The sequence below is a fragment of the Lynx rufus genome, unplaced genomic scaffold, assembly GCF_022079265.1.
Source record: "Lynx rufus isolate CCGP_SWC_20201006 ecotype Redwood Valley unplaced genomic scaffold, mLynRuf1.p SCAF_5, whole genome shotgun sequence".
NCBI lineage: Eukaryota > Metazoa > Chordata > Mammalia > Carnivora > Felidae > Lynx > Lynx rufus.
Window position 1 is genome coordinate 116,541,364 of NW_025814867.1, and position 20,605 is coordinate 116,561,968.

The 20,605-nt window shown below is 40.4% G+C and overlaps 2 protein-coding genes across 4 annotated transcripts in view; one reads left to right on the top strand and one right to left on the bottom strand.

The window, feature by feature from the left end:
* ARL13B (ADP ribosylation factor like GTPase 13B) overlaps positions 1–6,090 on the bottom strand; it is a 68,792-nt gene extending 62,702 nt beyond the window's left edge. For all 3 annotated transcript variants that reach the window (XM_047100102.1, XM_047100100.1, XM_047100101.1), the window contains exon 1: positions 5,808–6,090. In XM_047100102.1, the coding sequence (XP_046956058.1) occupies positions 5,808–5,866 (59 nt within the window). In that variant the 5' untranslated portion in view covers positions 5,867–6,090. The remainder of the gene's footprint in view (positions 1–5,807) is intronic.
* A 5,380-nt stretch (positions 6,091–11,470) lies between these two features.
* PROS1 (protein S) overlaps positions 11,471–20,605 on the top strand; it is a 70,047-nt gene continuing 60,912 nt past the window's right edge. Inside the window, exon 1 of the mRNA XM_047099241.1 lies at positions 11,471–11,695. Coding sequence (XP_046955197.1) covers positions 11,620–11,695 — 76 coding nt within the window. The 5' untranslated portion in view covers positions 11,471–11,619. The remainder of the gene's footprint in view (positions 11,696–20,605) is intronic.

The window sequence follows — 20,605 nt, forward strand, 5'->3', positions numbered from 1 at the left end:
TAACAATTTACTAATAAATTTGCGGTAAAGCTTAGATAGGCTGAATTGTAACAACAAAAAACACAGGCAGACAAGAAACTAATTCTAGCTAGTGGTTACCTCTGGGGATGGATTGGTAGGACATTAATAGGATGTAGGGAGCTTCAAAGATTTGTTATCTATTTTTCTTTAGAAAAAAAAGCAGAAATGTGCTAACCAAAAGTTAATACTTGTAAAGTCTGGGTGATAAGCACATGAGTACCTAGTATATTTTTCTTTTTGTTTACATTAATAGTAAAAATACTTTTAATTTATTTTTTAATGTTTATTTATTTTGAGAGGGCGTGCACATGTGCACATGCAGGGGGAGTAGGGGCAGAGGCCAGGCAGAGGAGCGGGGAGGGGCAGGGGGAGTAGCATAGAGAATCCCAAGCAGGCTCTATGCTGTCAGCACAGAGCCTGTGTCGCAGGGCTCAATCCCACAAACGGGAAGATCCTGACCTGAGCTGAAAACAAGAGCCAGATGTTCAATTGAATGAGCCATCCAGGTGCCCCTACCTATTTTTTAATTATAATATTATATAACTCTTGTTGCCAAATTTTTTTCATTTAAATTGATATTAATTTTCTGCTTCTGTTAGGTGAGTCACTTCTGAATTCATGCCCATGGGAAGCTTGGGAAGCACAAATTTCTTCAAGATCCAGGCAAAATTATACCGCTTCCAAAATCCTGCTTTCTATTCTTGCTAAAAATCTTGGAAATCGTCTTTCAATTCTTGCATATTCTATCATATTTTTTTTTTTTTTAATTTTTTTTTTTTCAACGTTTATTTATTTTTGGGACAGAGAGAGACAGAGCATGAACGGGGGAGGGGCAGAGAGAGAGGGAGACACAGAACCGGAAGCAGGCTCCAGGCTCTGAGCCATCAGCCCAGAGCCTGACACGGGGCTCGAACTCCCGGACCGCGAGATCGTGACCTGGCTGAAGTCGGACGCTTAACCGACTGCGCCACCCAGGCGCCCCTCTATCATATTTTATATGCACTAATGCACTAATACCAAGATGCTACTTGGTATAAATAATAGGCATTCAAAATATGTAAATGATAATATGTAAGGGTAAGGACCTGTTTACAAGGTCCAGAATATACTGACCACCATGGCTTGGGGGTCTGTGTCCAGGATGAAGCCTGTTCCCTATACACAAAATAAATTTCAGTAGAGTTTTAAATGTTAAAAATTAAAATATGAACATATTAGAAAAAAGGTGTAGGTGAATATAATCTTGGATACATATAATGGAATATAATTATTACATTGAAAGAGTGGTGTATTTAAATAAAAATTTTAAAAATTTTTTTAACACTTATTTATTATTGAGAGACACAGAGCATGAGCAGGGAAGGGGCAGAGAGAGGGGGAGACACAGAATCCGAACGATGCAGGGCTTGAACTCACAAACTGTGAGATCATGACCTGAGCTGAAGTCGGACGCTTAACCGACTGAGCCACCCAGGCGCCCAATAAAAAAAAAGTTTTTAATGGTTATGCTTCAAATGCCACCAAAAATTTGCAAATATAACAAATCAAAAAAATATATCTGCAATATATACTACAGAGAAATGGTTACTACTATATACATTTAAAATCTCTTTTAGAAAATTCAGTAAGAAAATGCACTTGCCTTGATAGAAAAATAGAGAAGGAAATCGTTGGGAAATTCCCAAAACAAGAAATACAAAAGTCCGAGGGAATTGATCTCGAATTCCATTTCTAAAAATATTTATATAAGGATGCCCACCCAAGCACTGCTCACAATAGTGAAATATTTTAAATATCCTAAATATCTAATAACAGGAATGATTAAACATTCTTTGGTGAATGTATAGAACACACTATTCTGCTTAAAAAGATGAGAAACGTGTAATGTTGCAAAAAGATGTTAATTATGATTAGAGCAAAAATAAATAAAAAGCTGTGAAACAGCAACTGTATTATCTATTGTTTAAAAATTCACACATATGGAAACTATCAACAAAACAAAAAGGCAAAGAATGAGAGAATATATTTGCAAATCATACATCCAATAAAGGATTAATATCCAAATGTATAAAACTTAGGAGAATATACAGACACAACTCAAAAAAAGAAAAAAAAAAAAAGCAACCTGATTAAAAAACAGGCAGAGGACATGAACAAATATCTTTCCAAAGACAACTACAGACAGACAACAGGCACATAGTGATGCTTAACATCACTAATCATGAGGGAAATGTAAATCAAAATTATAATAAGATATTACCTCATACTGGTCAGACTGGCTATTATCAAAAAGACGAAAAATAACAAGTGTTGGTGGAGATGTGGTGAAAAGGGAAATCTCATACACTATTAGTGGAAATGTAAATTGGTGCAACCACACCCATTATGGAAAACATATAGTACGGAAGCTCCTCAAAAAATTAAAAATAGAACTACCATATGATCCAGCAATTCCACTTCTGGGTATCTATCCAAAAAAACAAAACTACCAATTTGAAGAGATATATGCACCCCTATGTTCACTGCAGCATTATTTACAATACACAAGATACGTAACCAACCCAAGTGTCCATTGATGGACAGATTTAGAAGAGGAACTATATAGATATGCAACGGAATGTTACTTGGTCAAGAAAAAGAATGAAATACTGTCATTTACAACAAGGATGGACCTAGAGGGTATCACGCTAGGTGAAACAAATCAGACAAAGACAAATATCATATATTTCATTTATATGTGGAGTCTAAAAAACAAATAAACACACAAACAAAACAGAGACAGAGACAAGAAACAAACTTGGTTACCAGAGTGGGGAGAGATGGTGTGCAGGTGAAATAGGTGAAGGGGATTAAGAGATACAAACTTCCAGTTATAAAATAAATAATTCATGGGGATGTTATATACAGCATCAGGAATACAGTCAATAATACTATAATAACTTTGTATAATGTCAAATCATAATTACACTTATCATGGGGATCATTTGATACTGTATAAAAATATTGAGTAACTATGATATACACCTAAAGCTAATAAGATATTGTATGTCAATTACACTTCAATAAAAAGAAACTTTACAGATATGTAAGAGATTCTACACCAAAATGGGAATCTTTGGGTATGAGATTGAGGGTAACTAATATCTGCCACTTTTTTGCTTAGCCATCCATGCCATCAAGCCATCCTAGAGGACCAGTGAGAAGAGCTGAATAAACATTTCATTACAAAACATGGATAAGTAGAGACAAATACAAGGTGCAAAGCAAACACAATGAAAGGGTAAAGAATCTAGCTGGAATGCAAAGACAGTTTCCTGAAAGAATTGCCCAACTGACAAGTGAGGAATGATTAGGAACAGCCAAAAAAAAGAAGGGCATTTGGTGAGGTATGGAGGGCTAGAGAACTTAAGTACCCCAAAACTGACACAACAGGAGGAAAAAGGAAAAAGACCACTGGCAACAGTGTAGAGAATCAATCAGAAGGGAACAGTGGAAAGACTGTCAAAGACATCTGGGGGAGAAATAATGGAAAGTTTAGCTAAAACAGAGCAGTGGGTATGGAAAGGCTAAAAGAGTGTAAGACATATAAGTGGTATTAAACAGGTAGAAACCAAAGGACTTGATGATTTGAGAGAACAAAGCACAAAGAGGTATCTAGAATCACTCCTGGCTAGATTTGGGTAGGGATTGAGGATTCTTGTGGAACAGGATAAGTAAGTCTTCAAGCAGTAGAGGAGTCTTTGCTGGAAATATGAACTTGAGGTCAATGTTTAAGTAGCCGCTGAAGTCTCTGTGTGGTGAAATTGCCCAGGAAAGGAGAATATACGGAAAAAAAGAGAGAGTTGAACACAGAATCCTGGGGAAGACTTGAGAGTGAGATGAAGAAAGGCTAAATGCCAAAAAGAGACAGAAAAGACAACAGATAGAAAGGTAAAATTTTTTTAATTCAGAAAAAATAAAATCAGAGAATTTCAAGAAGAGAATGGTCTTACGTGTCAAATGATGCCAAGAGATTGAAAAGAATCCATTGGATTTAATAACCAGGCAGCATCTGGTGTAGCAGGAACAACTTCTGGGCAGAAGTCTCCTAATGTAGGAAGTTAAGGAATGCATGAGAGGAAAGGAGTTAAAGTGTCAGAGACAGGAATCCATAGCCAACTCTTCCATCTGGAGTGAAGGGAAAAAGCAATCATAGCTGCAGGGACAGAGGGTTGTTTATCATGGTGGGCACAGAATAATGGCTTCCCCACAACGTCCACATCCTAATCGCTGGAACCTGTGAATATGTTACCCTACATGGCAAACCGATTTTGCAGACACAATTAAGTGAAGGATCTCTTATGGAAGCTTATTTTGGGATGGCCCAATTCAATACAAGAGTCCTTATAAAAGGGACTCTTAAATGTCCTGGTAAAAGATCAGACAAAAGAGATGTTATGCAATTGGCTTTGAAGATGGAGGAAGGGGGCCACAAACCAAGGACAGCAGGCAACCTCTTCCCAACCCCCCCCCACCCCGCTTCCCACCCCTCTGGAAAAGGCAAAGAAAAACAGATCCTCTCATAGAGCCTCCAGAAGGCATGCAACCCTGCTGACCCATTTTAGACTTCTGACCTCAGAAATGCAGGATAATAAATTTGTGTTTTAAGTCACTAAGTTAATAGTAATTTGTTACAGCAGCAATAGGAAACATTTGGTTTGCGTTGTTTTTTTTAAGTAAGAGAGGCTTGCGCATGTTTGGCACACTAAAGAAAACAGATCAATGCTATGAAGACAAAAGAGAGACTTTGTATTTTTGACAATAAAATTTAACAAAAAATTTTGGGGTAAAAGTTTAGGTTTATTCTTGTATCCCAAAAGTCTTCTCTGTGATCTCTGACAAAATGCTGAATAACTGAAGCTCACTAGGAAATGGGAAATCACAAGAAAATCAAAACTTTGTTATAATTTACTCTTGGTTTAATTCCAAAGTCAACATTATTTATAAGGAGTAACAAATTTAAGGTTTCTTTATAGGGTAAGCCTAAAAAAGTGTCATTTTCACGGACTCTTTCCTAGCACGGTACCTGGCACATGGTATTTTCTCAACAAATGAATGAATATCAAGTAGCAGGTGCTAAATATGAATACATCTAGCATTCCAAAATGAAAGGTTAAGAAGTGGACTTTTTCAACTAAAGGCTTAACTAGATGTTACATGTAAATTGAAGCTACACTACTGTTAGGAAGACACTTTCCATCAGCTATTCTCACTTAATACAACACTCTTAAGGCACAGAGATTATCACCCCCATTTAATCGATGACAAAGGAGGGGCCAAAGTGGTTAACTCATGTAATTATTAAGCAGTGGAGCCAGATTTCAAACCTAAGTCCTTAAAACAGTGAGTGTGTGTGTGTGTGTGTGTGTGTTGGAAAATAATGTGTGGATATTATAAAAACTGTATCCCATGCTTCTCTGTTTGAAAAAAAAAAAAATCCCATTACAAAAGTCAGGAAAAACACACAACGGGTAGTTTCCAACTCCATACGCAAAAGACACAACTTCTTAAGAAATTCGAACCCGTTTAAATAATAAGAGTACGCATTCTGAGGAATCTGAAATGTAACTAGGCAAAAAAGCTACCTCCTGCTCTCTCCCTCGGAGACGATTCAAACTGGGAGCAAAACCATCCCCCGCGGCCTGGAAGCGACTCTTCCCGGAGGAAAGGTGGCGCCCCAACAGGCCCCTCAGGGGGCAACTGTCCAAATCCCCTAGGACGGCACCGGCCAGCCGGGTGCAGCTTACCTGACGGGCTCCCGCCACCGCTTGAACCAGCTGCAGCAATTGGCCATCAGACTGAACATCCCAGGCCGCTCCTCCCAACGCCTCCCATCCGAGCCCCGAGCGAGGAAGGGCCCCTAGTTGCCCCGGGCCGAGTCCCGGCGGCCGCAGCCGTTCCGAGGCACCTCGGAGGCGGAGAAGTCTGGAGTGGGGTCGAGGTGGTCAGTCCCAGCGCCAAGTCCCGGTAACCGCGCCGGCCGGCGAGCGAACAACGGCCTCCTCGCCCAGGCACAGCTCGGCCAAAGGCGCAGACACCCAGACCCGAGTAGTGTTAGCTGAGCCCCGCCAGTGAAAACCCCGCGTCGACGCGCTGACGTTTCTCCCAGGCGCGGAAGGCCTTCCCCAAGCACCGCCTTTCGCTCCTCCAATCAGCATTCGTCGGCCCGTGGTGCGGGCCGCTGAGTGGCTGAAGGGTCGGGCTCCCCTTCCCCCGGGACGGCGGGGGGCGGGGAGGTGGCGCTCGTAACTAGGCAACCGGAGCGTCCACAGATGAGTTGAAAAATCCCCGACAGATCTTGGGCAAGTCCTCTCTGTATACCCACACAAAATGTGTTGCCAGCCGAGGGTGTTGTTCCTCGTGTGTCTCTAACCCCAACTGAGATCCAGAGAGCTTACTTAGGTCTTGTGCGTGTTTTGTTTTGTTTTGTTTTGTTTTGTCAAGCAGGACTGGGATCCTTTGGGACTCCGGTAGACTGCACAACTGCAGAAACAATGCCCTGCGACAGTTATTATAAGTTAAGGACGAGGGGAAAACTCATTTGCTAACTATCCAATAATTCAGATGACAGTGACGTTTTAATCTCTATAATGTTTATTGCTGTTTGTTACAGAAAATGTAAAATGATATTGTGGGGGGTTATGATTTCAAAAGAAATAGTATGTTCATTGTAGGAAATGTGAAAAACACTGAAAAAAACATAAGATCAGAAAACAAGATCTCACATTCACCACCCAAAGATAACCAATGTTAACATTTCAATATACTTCCTAGGATTTTTAGAAAGTATTCGGTTGCTAGCTCTTTGGTTTCTGCACGATGGAGATGATGATATGCTGTTTTTGTACTATGTCTTATTTTATTTACAAAGATATGTAATGTCTGCATTTGTTTTCATACTGTTTTGAAAAAGAAATGACAAGGGGCGCCTGGGTGGCTCAGTCGGTTAAGCGTCCAACTTCGGCTCATGTCACGATCTCGCGGATCGTGAGTCCGAGCCCCCTGTCGGGCTCTGTGCTGACAGCTCAGAGCCTGGAGCCTGTTTCAGATTCTGTGTCTCCCTCTCTCTCTGACCCTCCCCCGTTCATGCTCTGTCTCTCTCTGTCTCAAAAATAAATAAACGTTTAAAAAATTGAAAAAGAAATGACAAGTACATTCCTGTAGGGAAAAAAATGCATGCATGGTCTGTAGGAACCTGTGTGTCTATTCCGTTTCTACTTAAATGATTTTTTTCAAATCTTGGTAAGAGGAGAGAGGGCCCTGTAATGTCCAGCATATCCAGGGGAAAAATAACGGTTTGGGACTACAATAGATTTAGCTTTAAAATTGTTCTCTGTTCTTCACTCATTCATGTAACCCTAATTCAAACTCATATACATCTCTTACAGCTTGCTATCTCTGAACCCAAGCACCCCATCTGCCAAATGTCAATGAAAATACCTACACTGTGGGGATGCTAAGATGATGAAATGAGAGAAATAAAGCTTAAGTGCAGTTTCTAACAAATAACAGCAGATTTTGAAGTTGGTGTTGCTTGCCTAATAAACATTTATGGCACATGACCTCCCACCTCTTTCTCCCAATTGGTAGGACCTTGTTTAGTATTTTTATTGTCCTAACTTGATAACTTCAGTTTTGTTTCCAGTCACTGCAGGCTACATGACCTCTCCTGGTTTTCCTAAGTGAACCTGCCCTTCATGCCAGATGCTTCCTCTGCCTGGACTGTCCTATCCAGAAACAATAATACTTCTATTCTACAGTGCTAATGGGAAAGTTAGATTATACTTTCATGAATTTTCTTTTCTCACTGTTATCTGTTTCTTCTCATTTTCTAATATCTGAAGGTATCTACCTTATCTTGTCCAAGGTTAACCACTTTCCTGCAACTTTGACAAACATCACTTCTCAACTTTTCTGAAATCCTGTTCCTTTGATTATTTATTTTTTTAACATTTCGTTTATTACTTTTGAAACACAGTGAGAGACAGAGCATGAGTGAGGGAGGGGCAGGGGTGGGGGAGACAGAATCCAAAGCAGGCTCCAGGCTCTGAGCTGTCAGCACAGAGCCTGACATGGGGCTCAAACTCACGAGCTGTGAGATCATGACCTGAGCCAAAGTCCAACGCTTAACCAACTGAGCCACCCAGGTGCCCCTGATTATTTATTCTTGATCCAACATGTGAAATACATCCCTCCCCATGTTATTTTCCTAGACCTTTGGCTATAATTTCCAGGTGGAGAAGGGGTAAGAAGGCAGGGCAGGAAAGAGCCACAATTTCCCCTTAGCTATGAGCCAGGTTAGTTCTCTTCTGATGACTCTACTTTCACAGCCTAACTTTTTAAACTGGTAGTTTACCACTAAAAGCCTAAAGCACTATTTTTTTTTTCTGTTCCCTCTTTTTATCAATGTACTGTGATTGGGCTTCTCCTTCATCAAACTATGCAAAACACATTTTTAAATGTAACCTCTATCTTCCTAATTACCAAGTCAGTTCTCATTTTCTTTTTTATTACTTAATACATTTAATACAGTTAACTCTTTTAAAACTCTTTCCTCCTTTGGCTTTTCACAATTACATACTATTCTGGTTCTCTTCTGATCTCACTGGTCACTCTTCCTTCAGCTTCCAATATGTATTCTCCAGGATCTGACCTTATCCTTCTACTTTCCTTTTTTCCTTTTTTAATTTTTTAACATTTATTTATCTTTGAGAGACAGAGAGAGACAGAGAGTGAGTGGGGGAGGAGCAGAGAGAGGGAGACACAGAATCTGAAGCAGGCTCCAGGCTCTGAGCTGTCAGCACAGAGCCTGATGCAGGACTTGAACTCACTGACTGTGAGATCATGACCTGAGCCGAAGTCTGACGCTCAACCAACTGAGCCACCCAGGCGTCCCCTTCTACTTTCCTTTTCAAAAACATGTTCTCTTAAGGGTGCCTGGGTAGCTTAGTCGGTTAAGTGTCCAACTCTTGATCTCAGCTTAGGTCATGATCTCACGGTTCCTGAGATCTAGCCCCACATCCGGCTCTATGCTGACAGTGAGAAGCCTGCTTGGGATTCTCTCTCTCTGCCCCTCCCCTGTTCCTTCCCTCTCTCTCTTTCTCTCTCTCTCTCCTTCTCTCTCTCAGTAAACAAATAAAAAATAAAGAAAAACATGTTCTCTTGAAGAATCCAATTACTTACTTCTGTACCTGAAGGGACTTACCATGCAGGTGTTTCTTCAGCATTTCTGGAACTGTACTCAACACTCTTCCCCTCCCCCCCCCCCCAAATATACTCAACCTCAGCTCTACTTCTTGTCTTCCCTGAGAATGATACATTACCAAATATTTCTGGTGTCACATATAGATGGTCAGTTAGTCAACTAAATTGAGTACTCATTTTTCAATACCGTAAGTGGTTTAGTAGACATACGCACTGCATACTATTTCCAGTTTTCTTTTCCTTTTCCTTTTACAAGCATATACAATAGTTATTCCTACCCTTTAGAAATCATGCAACTTGCTTTGTCCAGTGAAATGTGAGCGAAATGGTAATTGTGGAAGACTATGTTGTTAACTTTGAAGTATTATGAAACCCAAACAGCGTGGAATGCTGAGCCAACACATGGAAGATGTCTGTCTAGAAAGTCCTGCAGTGAACTTTCCATAAGCAAGAAGTAAACACTTAATCACTTACCTTAAGCCACTGTATTTTCATGACTATTTCATCTTTGGGTACTCTAGTGTATTCTTAATAATGAAAACCATCTCTCTGTCATGATTCTAACTAAGACTCTTATTTCTTCTCCCAGAGATTATTTAGCAGCCTAAATGTTACTTGATTTCTTTTTCCAGCTTTATTGAGGGATAATTGACAAAATTGTAACATATTTGAAGTGTATAATACGATGATTTAATATATGTATACATGGTAAAATGATTCCTACAGTTAACACATCCATCACCTTACATTGTTAACCTTTTTTTTTTTGAGAACACATTTAAGAACTACTCTCATAGCAAATTTCAGTATATAATATAGTATAATTAACTATAGTCACCATGTTGCACATTGAATTCTCAGAACATATTCATCTTAAAACTGAAAGTTTATATACCCTTTATCAGTGTTCCTCCGTTTCCTTACTCCTCAGCTCCTTTATTTCTATGAATTTTCTCTTTTTTAATTTTTTTTTTTAAAGATTCTACATATAAGTGATTCAGTACAGTAGTTGTCTTTCTCTGTCTGGCTTATTTCACTTAGCATAATTTCCCAAAAGCCATGTATAAATGTGAGATATCTATTATCTATCTATCTCTATCTCTATATCATATGTTTTCTTTATCCATTCATCCATTGATTAAACTTAGGTTGTGGTTTCCAAATCCTGGCTATTCTGAGAAATGCTGTAATGAATATGGGAGTACAGTATCTCATGATAGTGATTTCAGGGGTGCCTGGTTGGCTGAGTTGCTTGAGGGTCCAAATCTTGATTTCAGGGTGGGTTGGAGCCCAGGAGTGGGGAGCCCAGGATGGGGCGTGGGGCTCAGCGCTGGTGGTGAGGAGCCTACTTGGGATTCTCCCTCTCTCCCTCTCTCCTCGGCCACTCTTGGCGCTTGCGCTCCCTCTCTCTCTCTCAAAATAAATAAATAAATACACTTTAAAATATCCTTACATTAACATTATGAAAACCCATTATTATCCCCTTTTACAGATGATGCAACTGGGGCTTATAGAGGTTAAGCAATTTGCTTTAAGTTACAGAACTAGTGATAGAAGTATCGAGATTTGAATCAGGCGTTTTAGCTCCAGATGCCCCCTTAAACATTACATAACATTTCAAATGTGTATGTCTAAGCACAAAAAGTTGGGGTTATATTGCAAAAAAACAAAACGAGCTGTCTGAAGGTGATGGAATTGATATATTTCTCATTTCCTTCTCAAAACATATTTTGCTATAGTTTTTTTTTTTTTACACCATAAATGCAAAAACAAAATAAAAATGTAGATGATCAAAACTATCCCATTTTTTTCCATTCTCTCTCTTCTCTGTCGCCTTCCTGGAGTTACTCGCTTGTAGGCTTGACGAATGTCTTCATCCCCAACATCAGAGTGTCTCGGCATGATTTTTCCATCTTAGCTCGGATACCCTGTCCTCTGAGTCCTCAATGTTCCCCGGCCCCTGAGCCTCTCACCCTAGCTCGCTAGAGGTTTCCACTGCGTTTAAATTCCCTTCTCGGGCAAGTTCACATTGCGGAGACTGGGAACGAAACGCAGGAGCTCGGGAGCGGGCGAGGAAGGTGTCTCCACCGTGTTTACTAGGCCTCCAACACTCTCCCGGAGCCCTGCCCCCCAGCGTCGAAAAGCTTCCTGGAAAAGTCCTCGTTATCACTTCCCCTCTCGGGCTGGGGGCTGGGAGCGGGCGGGCCCCCGCCCCCGGCTCCCGCTGTTCCACCGGAGCGCTCGCTCGCAGGCGCCGCCGCGCCGCAGTCCTCGGAGAGCGGCGCCCCGGCTCGCAGGTCCCCGCCGCGCCGCGCCACGGTCCGGGTCCCCGCCCGCGCCTCCGCCCGCTCCGCGATGAGGGTCCTGGGTGGGCGCTGTGGGGCGCTGCTGGCGTGCCTCGTGCTAGTGCTCCCCGTCTCCGAGGCAAACTGTGAGTAAGCAATAGCGTCCTGTCTTCTCTCCCCAGCAGCGCCCTCTGAACCGGGAGCCCTGTCGATAGGATTTTCTCGTCTGGGGCTGCAGCCTGCTAGAAAGTTTCCAGTAAGTCCCGACAATCTCCGGGCTGATGGAGGCAGCCGGGGATCTAGCGGGCAGTGTAATGGTGGGGCAGGGGCGATATTGCCCTGCTCTGGGAGTCAAGCGCTGCCTACAGGACAGATTCAAGAACCCGGGTGACACTAAATATCAGTGAAGGAATTACAACACCTACCCACTGGCCCTCAACAGCTGAAGTTCCCAGTCAGAAGACAGGGATGAGCACCTTCCAGTATAACAATAGGGGGGAAAGGGCAACCTACTATATTTTATACCCGTTGTACAAGTGGCTGTCCCCAGGCAGCACCCCTTGTTGCAATTTACCTCCCTTTTGCAATTTCTGGACTTTGAGCTTGGTTTGCTTATCTCAACATTGACAAAACAATTGTTTTAGGATCACTGCTGGTTTGCATGGCAGTAGGCAGATGTCATTTTCTAACCTTGAAATCAAAAGGACTGTTAAATGTTGTGTTTCTCGGATCATTTTGTACTATTTTTGACACTGTCACTGATCTGAGGTCATGGCATGAATTCTTTGTGCTTTATTTTTGTATTTCCAGTTCTTTATGTTCCCACGGGTGGATTCAAGGCAGGATATTGAGTTTTCTCTGTAAAGTGTATAAGGAATATTGAGGCATTTAGTACATTTTGATTGCCTGTTAATTTGTTTTCTAAAGTTTAAGCATGCTCCCTGATTAAAAATGCTTACTTGTGCTACATTTTATTCTCAGGAAATGGCATGGGAGAGATAAACTTTGAATTGCAAAAACGTTTAGGCTGCTTCAAGCTCCTGTGGAAACTTTTCAAAGGTGGTAATTTTAGGAGAATTCAGCAGGAATTTACTAACATTCCACTAGTTATATCAGTTACTGATCAGGATGAATGAGGTATTTTAAAATTCTAGTTTGCAGGTTAAAATATCATCTGTTGATTTTATATTAAAGAGCTACAATAGCAGCATTTCTATTCAAACCACTGTCATTAAGCCTATATGTAGACCACATGTATGAATTTATGATTTATATGTTCATTAGAACAATCAAATATTTGCCTGGTAACCAGAAAGAGGCAAAACTATCTTCCAACATTCACTCCTTGTCATCACAAACCCTTTCTTTCTGTAGATATTGTTACATTTTCATTGAATCTAGACAGAGTTAAAAATGATGTGAATGTCTGTATGTATTACACACAGGTAATCAAACCATACATATGAAGAGATGCACTTGTTATATACAAACCCTGATAGAATAGAGAAATTAATTGTACGAATACATCACATAAAGAATAGTTGGCCCTATATTGCCTTTATTTTTAATAAATATGAGTAGTTTCATTGGATTAAAAATCATCTCTGGTTAACTGATGAGGAAACCAAGATACAGCTGGAATGTTTTTACTCCCTAAGATTTTAAATTTGAGATAGAATTAGAACTCTAAATATTTGATTTATAATTCATTGGTTAGTCCATAGAGATATAGTTGCTATTTCAAGAAAAAGGTTTACAAATCACGGTTTTAGTTTTGAGAGTTGTTAGAAATTGTCCAGTTCAACATCTTCCTTTTAACAAGAATTGGTCAGAGATATTAACTGAATTTGCAGACATTTGTATATACAAAAGATTTTTAATATCTCTTATATTTAGAATAAATATGAGAAAGAGAGACAGAAAAGGAGAGACAGATTTAAAATATATACTGTCTACATATTTCATCATTTGCCACTAAGAATTGTGGTGAAGAGAAATAGGAGAAAAGAGATCTTCTCTGACTAGTTTGGCCCTATCCAGAGTTCCTCTTGTAGGTGGATATAGTGAGTGTACTCTTAACATTACTGACTCATATTTTTCTTCTCCTTTTCACTCTCTTCTCTCCCTAACTATTCCATTCACTGTTTACCTGTATTCTCTTATATTCCCTTTATTTCAGAGTTCAAAATGTTGCACTGGTGGAGAAACTTTTTTAAGGTTGGGATGAGTTAGAGACAATTTCTGCTACAACAACCACAATACCCTTTGCCACATTCTCTTGTCATCAATTCTATGCTAGGTTACATAAGTACTGCTTCATAATAGACCTTTTCTGTCCACCACGTTCAATATCCTCTTCAGCGTCGGGCTCTGGGCTGATGGCTCAGAGTCTGGAGCCTGCTTCCGATTCTGTGTCTCCCTCTCTCTCTGCCCCTCCCCCGTTCATGCTCTGTCTCTCTCTGTCTCAAAAATAAATAAACATTAAAAAAAATTTTTTTAAATAAATAAATAAATAAATTTTCGACATATGAGAAAAAAATGAGAAGCTTGATAACACAGATATCCATATTCTTTAGGTACAAGCAACAGTAATGAACTCTTGCTAACTAATGCAGAAAGAAAGAAAGAAAGAAAGAAAGAAAGAAAGAAAGAAAGAAAGAAAAAATGAAAGAGAAAGAATGAAAGAACAAAAAAGGAATGAAAGAAAGAGAAAGAAAGGAAGAAAGAAAGGAAGGAAGAGCAAGCTGAGTGAATTTATTAGAAGACTACTGAATGGCATGGTGAATAACTCGACCTACAGAAGCCAGGAACTTGGGCATTTCTGTGATCTATACAGTGGGAACTCATGCACTCACTGTTAGGAGCTGCCATCAGATGACTGGGTTCTAACTGCCTTCTAGTCCTGGGTGTCCCCGCTCATGATCAAAATTCCTAGGAGAGAGAGCTTGATCGTTTTGGAGAGTCCTGTGACTGACAGGTCACTAGAATCAGGTGAAGTGCCCCGACAGCTCCAGCGAAGGGATGCGTCCTGCAAAGGAAGCAGAAACAAGAGAAGTCTACACATTCTAATTGGTTGTACAACATTCACGTATGCCCTTCTTTCCATAAACGCCATTTGGAAATATTCCAAGTATAATGCAGATATTTTTCATATAATGCAAATAACTAAGGTACAGCAGAAAGGACCTGCTTCTTAGAAGATTCCAGTCACCACATCCAAAGAGGAAGGCTCAAGGCTACCATTTCCTAGTTTAGGAGATCATTGAGTGATGTGCCTGCCTCCTCTCATGGCAATGTGCTATGCCTTATGGATAAAATGATACATTGTAGTGTACCAATACTATAATAATAATAACAACAACAATAATAATATAACAATAATAATCAAAAGACAGCGAGGGAATACAAGTACTGACTTTAGGGTGAACTGTCTTTCTTTCTTTTGAGCTGGACCTGGTATTTACGACCTCCTCCTTCACTACCCAATTCGACTTGTCTCTTGCTTTCAGGTAGTTCTCTTATGTTTGATTTTTTTGTCTGCTCTCTGAGATGAACCACACCCTTATTCAGGAAGAATCTGAGCCTTGTTCTAGCTGTGGTCGGTTGTATCCATCTCTTTGACAATTTCTATTGTGCATAATAGTCATCTTGAGGGAGCAGCACTCCTTCTAGCCTTGATTTATATGTGGCAACATCACTCTTTTGCCTTGATTATTGTCATACCAGCACAATCTTCTTAATTTTTTTTTTTCAACAGGAATAAGGAACTTGAAATGGCTACATAACAGTCTCAGCTTCTAATTCAGTGGAAATATATTAAGTCCCATGGTGAATGCATTTCTTCTTGGTTTACCAATTTTGAGATGAACAAGGGAAGAAAGCAAAAACACTGGGAATGGGTCATTGAATTAATTTCTTAGGCTGTTGTAACAAAGTACCACAAACTGGGTGGCTTAAACAACAGAATTTATTGTCTCACAGTTCTGGAAACTAGAGGTCTGAGATTAAGGTGTCAGCAGGATTGATTCCTTCTGGGAACTGTGATGGAGAATCTGTTTCATGCCTTTCTCCTAGCTTCTGGTAGCCTCAGACATCTCTTGGTTTATCGATGGCATTTTCCCTATGTCTTCACATCATTTTTCCTCTGCACGAGTGGTTCCATTGCAAATTCCCCCTTTTGATAAAGACATCAATCATATTGGATTAGAGCTGACTCTTATGACCTTGTCTTAACTTGATCATCTGCAAAACTGCTTTTTCCAAATAAGGTCATATTTGTAAGTAGTGGGGGATTAGGTCATTACCATCTTTATAGGGGGCACCTTTCAATCCATGACAGTCAGTAAGCATCATATCATGACAACTACTTCTTCCCTTTCTACCTTTATTCCTGACCTGTGTATTTTAGCTTTAGGGGGAAAAAGCACTAAATTTTATGATGTCTAGCACAAAACATGTACCACATTTTTTTAAGTAAGCTCTATGCCCAATGTGGGTCTCAAACTCACAACCCCAAGATCAAGAGTCGCTGACTCTACCGACTGAGCCAGCGAGGGGCCCCCAAAACATACCACACCTTTTAACCACATTTTGGAAGATAGTGTTGTGTCTGAAAAGGCAGTAACAGAACCTTCAATAATTGGTCAGTCCATCATGCTATAAGGCTAGCTCCTTTCAGGTATTAGGGTACACAGTAGGACCCATGAACACCATAATCAACATCCTATTGACGTATTTCCTTAACCGTGGAGTTAATTCTTTAGTTAGAGGTAAAGTTGTGTGGTTAGCATAAAGCATTAAGTAAGCCTAACAATAGTGATACCGATAGAAAAACTAAATCTAAATACAGAATAAATATCTCTGTGTCTGGGAACAGTGTGCTGCTCCTGCATGATAAAAGAGCCCTAATTAATCAACCATTCACCAGATATCTGATTGGATTTTGCAATGCGTCTAATCTCTAACAGCAGAAGGAATGGTAATTTTGCCAGCAAATGTGGTGTCTTTTAGTAGTAAGAGCCTAGTAGATCTGAGGGAGGAAAAATCTGTATAGTTGAGTCAATACGTAGTGTCCATCCTTGCCACCTGGTATGTGTATCGAACAACAGTAGACCCAGTGACACAACAAGTGATAACCCGAGATAGCCTTAGCACCAAAGGTACCCACGGACTTGTATGTTTGGCCTTCGTGGCATTTTAAAGATCAGGAAATTTCATCGAAAAAGTTTGTGTTATGACTTCTCTTGAAAAACAACTAAAGGGGGAGCAGCCACCTGGGTGGCTCAGGTCATGATACTGCGGTTCATGGGTTCAAGCCCCACATCCCGCTCTGTGCTGACAGCTCAGGGTCTGGAGCCTGCTTCAGATTCTGTGTCTCCCTCTTTCTTTGCCCCTCCCCTGCTTGTGCTCTGTCTTTCTCTGTCAAAAATAGACATTAAAAAAAATTAAAAAGAAAAAAAAGGAAAGCAAATAAAGGAAGATCTGGCCATACTGGACACACATTCAAAGCTGCCTTCTTAAGATAGAATATACTCTATCTAGTTAACCACAATTCTAAGCATTTCCTGTCATCTCTCATTAAATTCTCTTCTCTTATTTATGGTATCTACCTGAAACTTGTAGATTTCTGAGTTTGTGACCCTTGTACTAGATTGCCTTGGAAAGGAACACAACTGACAATCCTTAAGTGGATCATTCTATCCCCTCTTATTAAGAACTTCTCTGGTGTGGTGCTATGTTGTGAGTATTCAACTGGAAAAGAAATATTCTCAGCTCTGGGCAATTCTTTCCAAACTTCCTTGTCTCTAGACCTGATATCTAGCTCTTTTTAGGTCTCTGAACAACTAAGCAGACCATTTACAACCATTCAGGAAGCAGAATAGATCCTGATCTCATTCCAAGCAAAGTGGACAATGAGAAATACTGCTTATATGTCTGCCCATTGTGAGGTTTTTGTTTCTCCAAAAATTCTATTTCTCCTCAGGATTCTATTTCAGCCGCAGGGAGGCTGTAGTTTGTTTATTTGTTCATTGTAAGCTGTATCTTCATAGCAGATCTACCTCTTGCTCATATTGGTACATTACAAAGAAGTATCTGTAAACTAGAGATTTCATCTTCTGTAGGTTGATTTGCATCTTCAGTAGGTTGGTCATGGGCTTTCCCTCCTAAGGCTGTAAAGGGAGCTTACAGGAGGACTTCTTCAAGTTAGAAAAGTGAGCAACCTGCTCAGGCCACATAGTTTTGCCTTTAGTTCCATCTTGTTCATACCATTTGAACATGTCACAGTTGAACTGCCGTCGTAACTAAATTTCTGGCTAGACAGAAAAGGTAGCAGCTAGTTCACGATGAGCTATTTAAATCACATGGTCACCAGGTATCCTGTGGTCAGATTTGCAGATTTCACTGAGGTCCAAAAGGATGCCAGGAACAGTTTGTCAAGGGTAGACTAGTTACTTGCAGAAAGAAATGTGACTTGCTCCCTAATCGGAAGGACCTCTATGGAAATTCTTCTTTTGGGACTTGCTATGGTACCCGGTATAGGACCAAAGTACCCTGCCATCCTATGGACAATTTGACACAATTGGATCTGATGGGTCACTGGCTAGTCTGACTGACAGACTGCTTGAATTGAACTTTGAAATAGGTAGAGAGCATTTTCTTATTCTGGTTCCCATCTACATCTGGCACCTTTTGGATTCATAGGGTAAATAGATCAGAATAGAACACCTAAAAATGGAATATGCCTCAAAAATGAGAGGTCCACAAATATGTATTCTTCCACCTTAGTGTTGGACACCTAGGTTTATAAAAGGTTGTCTCTCACTTGGGCAGTAATATTCTAGCATGACCAAACTGTTGCTGAAAATAGTTCAGTGCTCTCAGGGGAATGGATCAGTTTGGAGTTTGAGTTTTATTGGACCTATAGTTAGGTAGTTTTAGGACACAATTCCCATAATCAACTGACCCCATAAGCTTCAGTTCTAATGAGAAACCTTAGATTTTAGATGCTTTGCTTCCCCAAAGGCCAATATCTAATAATCACTAAAGGTTTTTGGGATCTTTTCTCTTAGTGCAGTTGCCCAATGCAGTTAACTTGCTTTGGAGAGAACAAGGAGAAAAGTTCACAGTATACAGGAGGCTTCTTCAAGGGCATCTCTCCTCTCCTCCATTCGAGAGGTTCTGGATCCATCAACTGACTCAAGATTGGTGATTCAGGAGACATGGCGATTTCTTTGTATTGTGACTGAAGTACAGCCTCTGTTTGCTAACCCACCTAGTTTTTGGATAAAAAAAACCCAGTGAAGAACTTTGTGGGTTGTCTTCCCATCTCATTCGAGGAGGATCTTCACCTGTTAATTCTTTCTCCAACATTCAATCACTACAACACCTTGACTTTGATTCATGTGAATATGGGCTGCCACCTAAGCTCAGCCACCCACCCCCCAGGTTCTTCCCATTCCACCTGAGATCTGGGAGCCCATTTCTATTGCAACCTCTCCCACCAGCATTTCTGATCCAGGGAGAACAGCCAGTAAAATCCCTTTTAGAAGGCCCAGTGGTTTCCTTAATAATTATTTCTGTGATAATCTTGAAAATGCCTTCTTTTATTTCATACTGGGAGGTGGGATGGGTAAGTGAGGAAGTGAATAGGTAGGAACAATGTGACAGATTCAAGCCAGAATGTCTGTCTCCTAGTCTTTGTGAATTCTTGCTTTAATACTATGCCAAGGAATGTCTGGATTTTGAGTCATTTTAGGGTGTGCCGAGGTTTTGTCTAGGATGGCATTAGCCAACCAAGCCACTATTAGAACTGAAACTGGTGGCCCTAGCTAGCACATGGGATGGAATCGGCAATATTAATACATTCAGCCTGATGGAAAATTACACATGCCTTTTCTATTGGTTTTCTATTGTTGTATAACAAATTACCGCAAACTTGGCATCTTGAAACAGCACAATTTATTATCTTGTAGTCCAGGCTCAAGTCCAGGGACCTGCTCAGGGTCTCATAAAGCTAAAATCAAGGGGTCCACCAGGGCTGAGATCTCATTTGAAGCGTCCTCTTCCAAGTGCACTGATCTCTCCAATGAGAGGAAGGAGAAGGGAGACCAGTGGAGGAGGTGGACTTGTGCGCGGAAGTGACAAAACTCACTTCTGCTTATAGTTCTGTTAGTTCCAACCCAAGGAAGCACATGGAATATTTGGTCAGCATTGTTTCTGTTACAAATATCTTTCCTCTAAGGTTAAGATTACTATTTCTTCCTCTAAGAGAAACACAAATACTTACTGCTTATTTTACCTTTGGTAATATACTTACAAAGTGTGAGGTTGTAATAACTACTTGTTAAATAGGGAGGGCATAATTAACTGTGCCCAATAGACCTAAGCTGGGGACATACTCTGATGACAGTGAGTTGGCGGTTAATGTAGCAAGGTGAAAAAAAATAGGGTAATAGGTGATACTGAAATTATTTCTCTTGTGAGAACTGTTACTATTTTAGATTGAAAAGTGGCTTTAGGTTTAGAAAGTGAAGTCCTGAACACATGATCTATAGCTTTGCTGTTCTAGAATAGTTCATGAACCAGTAGTGGGAGCATTACCTGTGAGCTTATTAGAAATGAAGCCTCTCTGGCCCCACCCCAGACCTACCAATTCAGAATATGCATTTTAAGAAGATTCCAGGTGACTCCTATGCACGTTTAAAATTTGAATCATGTTTGGTCTATAAGGAGATAGCAGAAAAGAGTGATCAATGGTTTTGCGTAAGAAGTGAGCAGAAATTTACAGGGGTGGCAGTAGGGGGATAGCAGTAGGAGGCAACCAGGGATACAGAAGGGGAGAGGATGTCAGAGAGGGGAGAAAAGAAGCAAGCACAAGGCAAGAGAATGCAGCTTGTGAAAAGGTCTCCAGGAAGAAATTATTAGATGTGAGATGGACAGAGGACCTTTAGGAACTGGCTTTTTTTTTTTTTTTTTTTTTTTGAGACTCAACTTTAAATTGCAAAAATTGCTTTAATGTAAACCATAGCCCTTTGCACCTTCCCCCTGCCACCTAC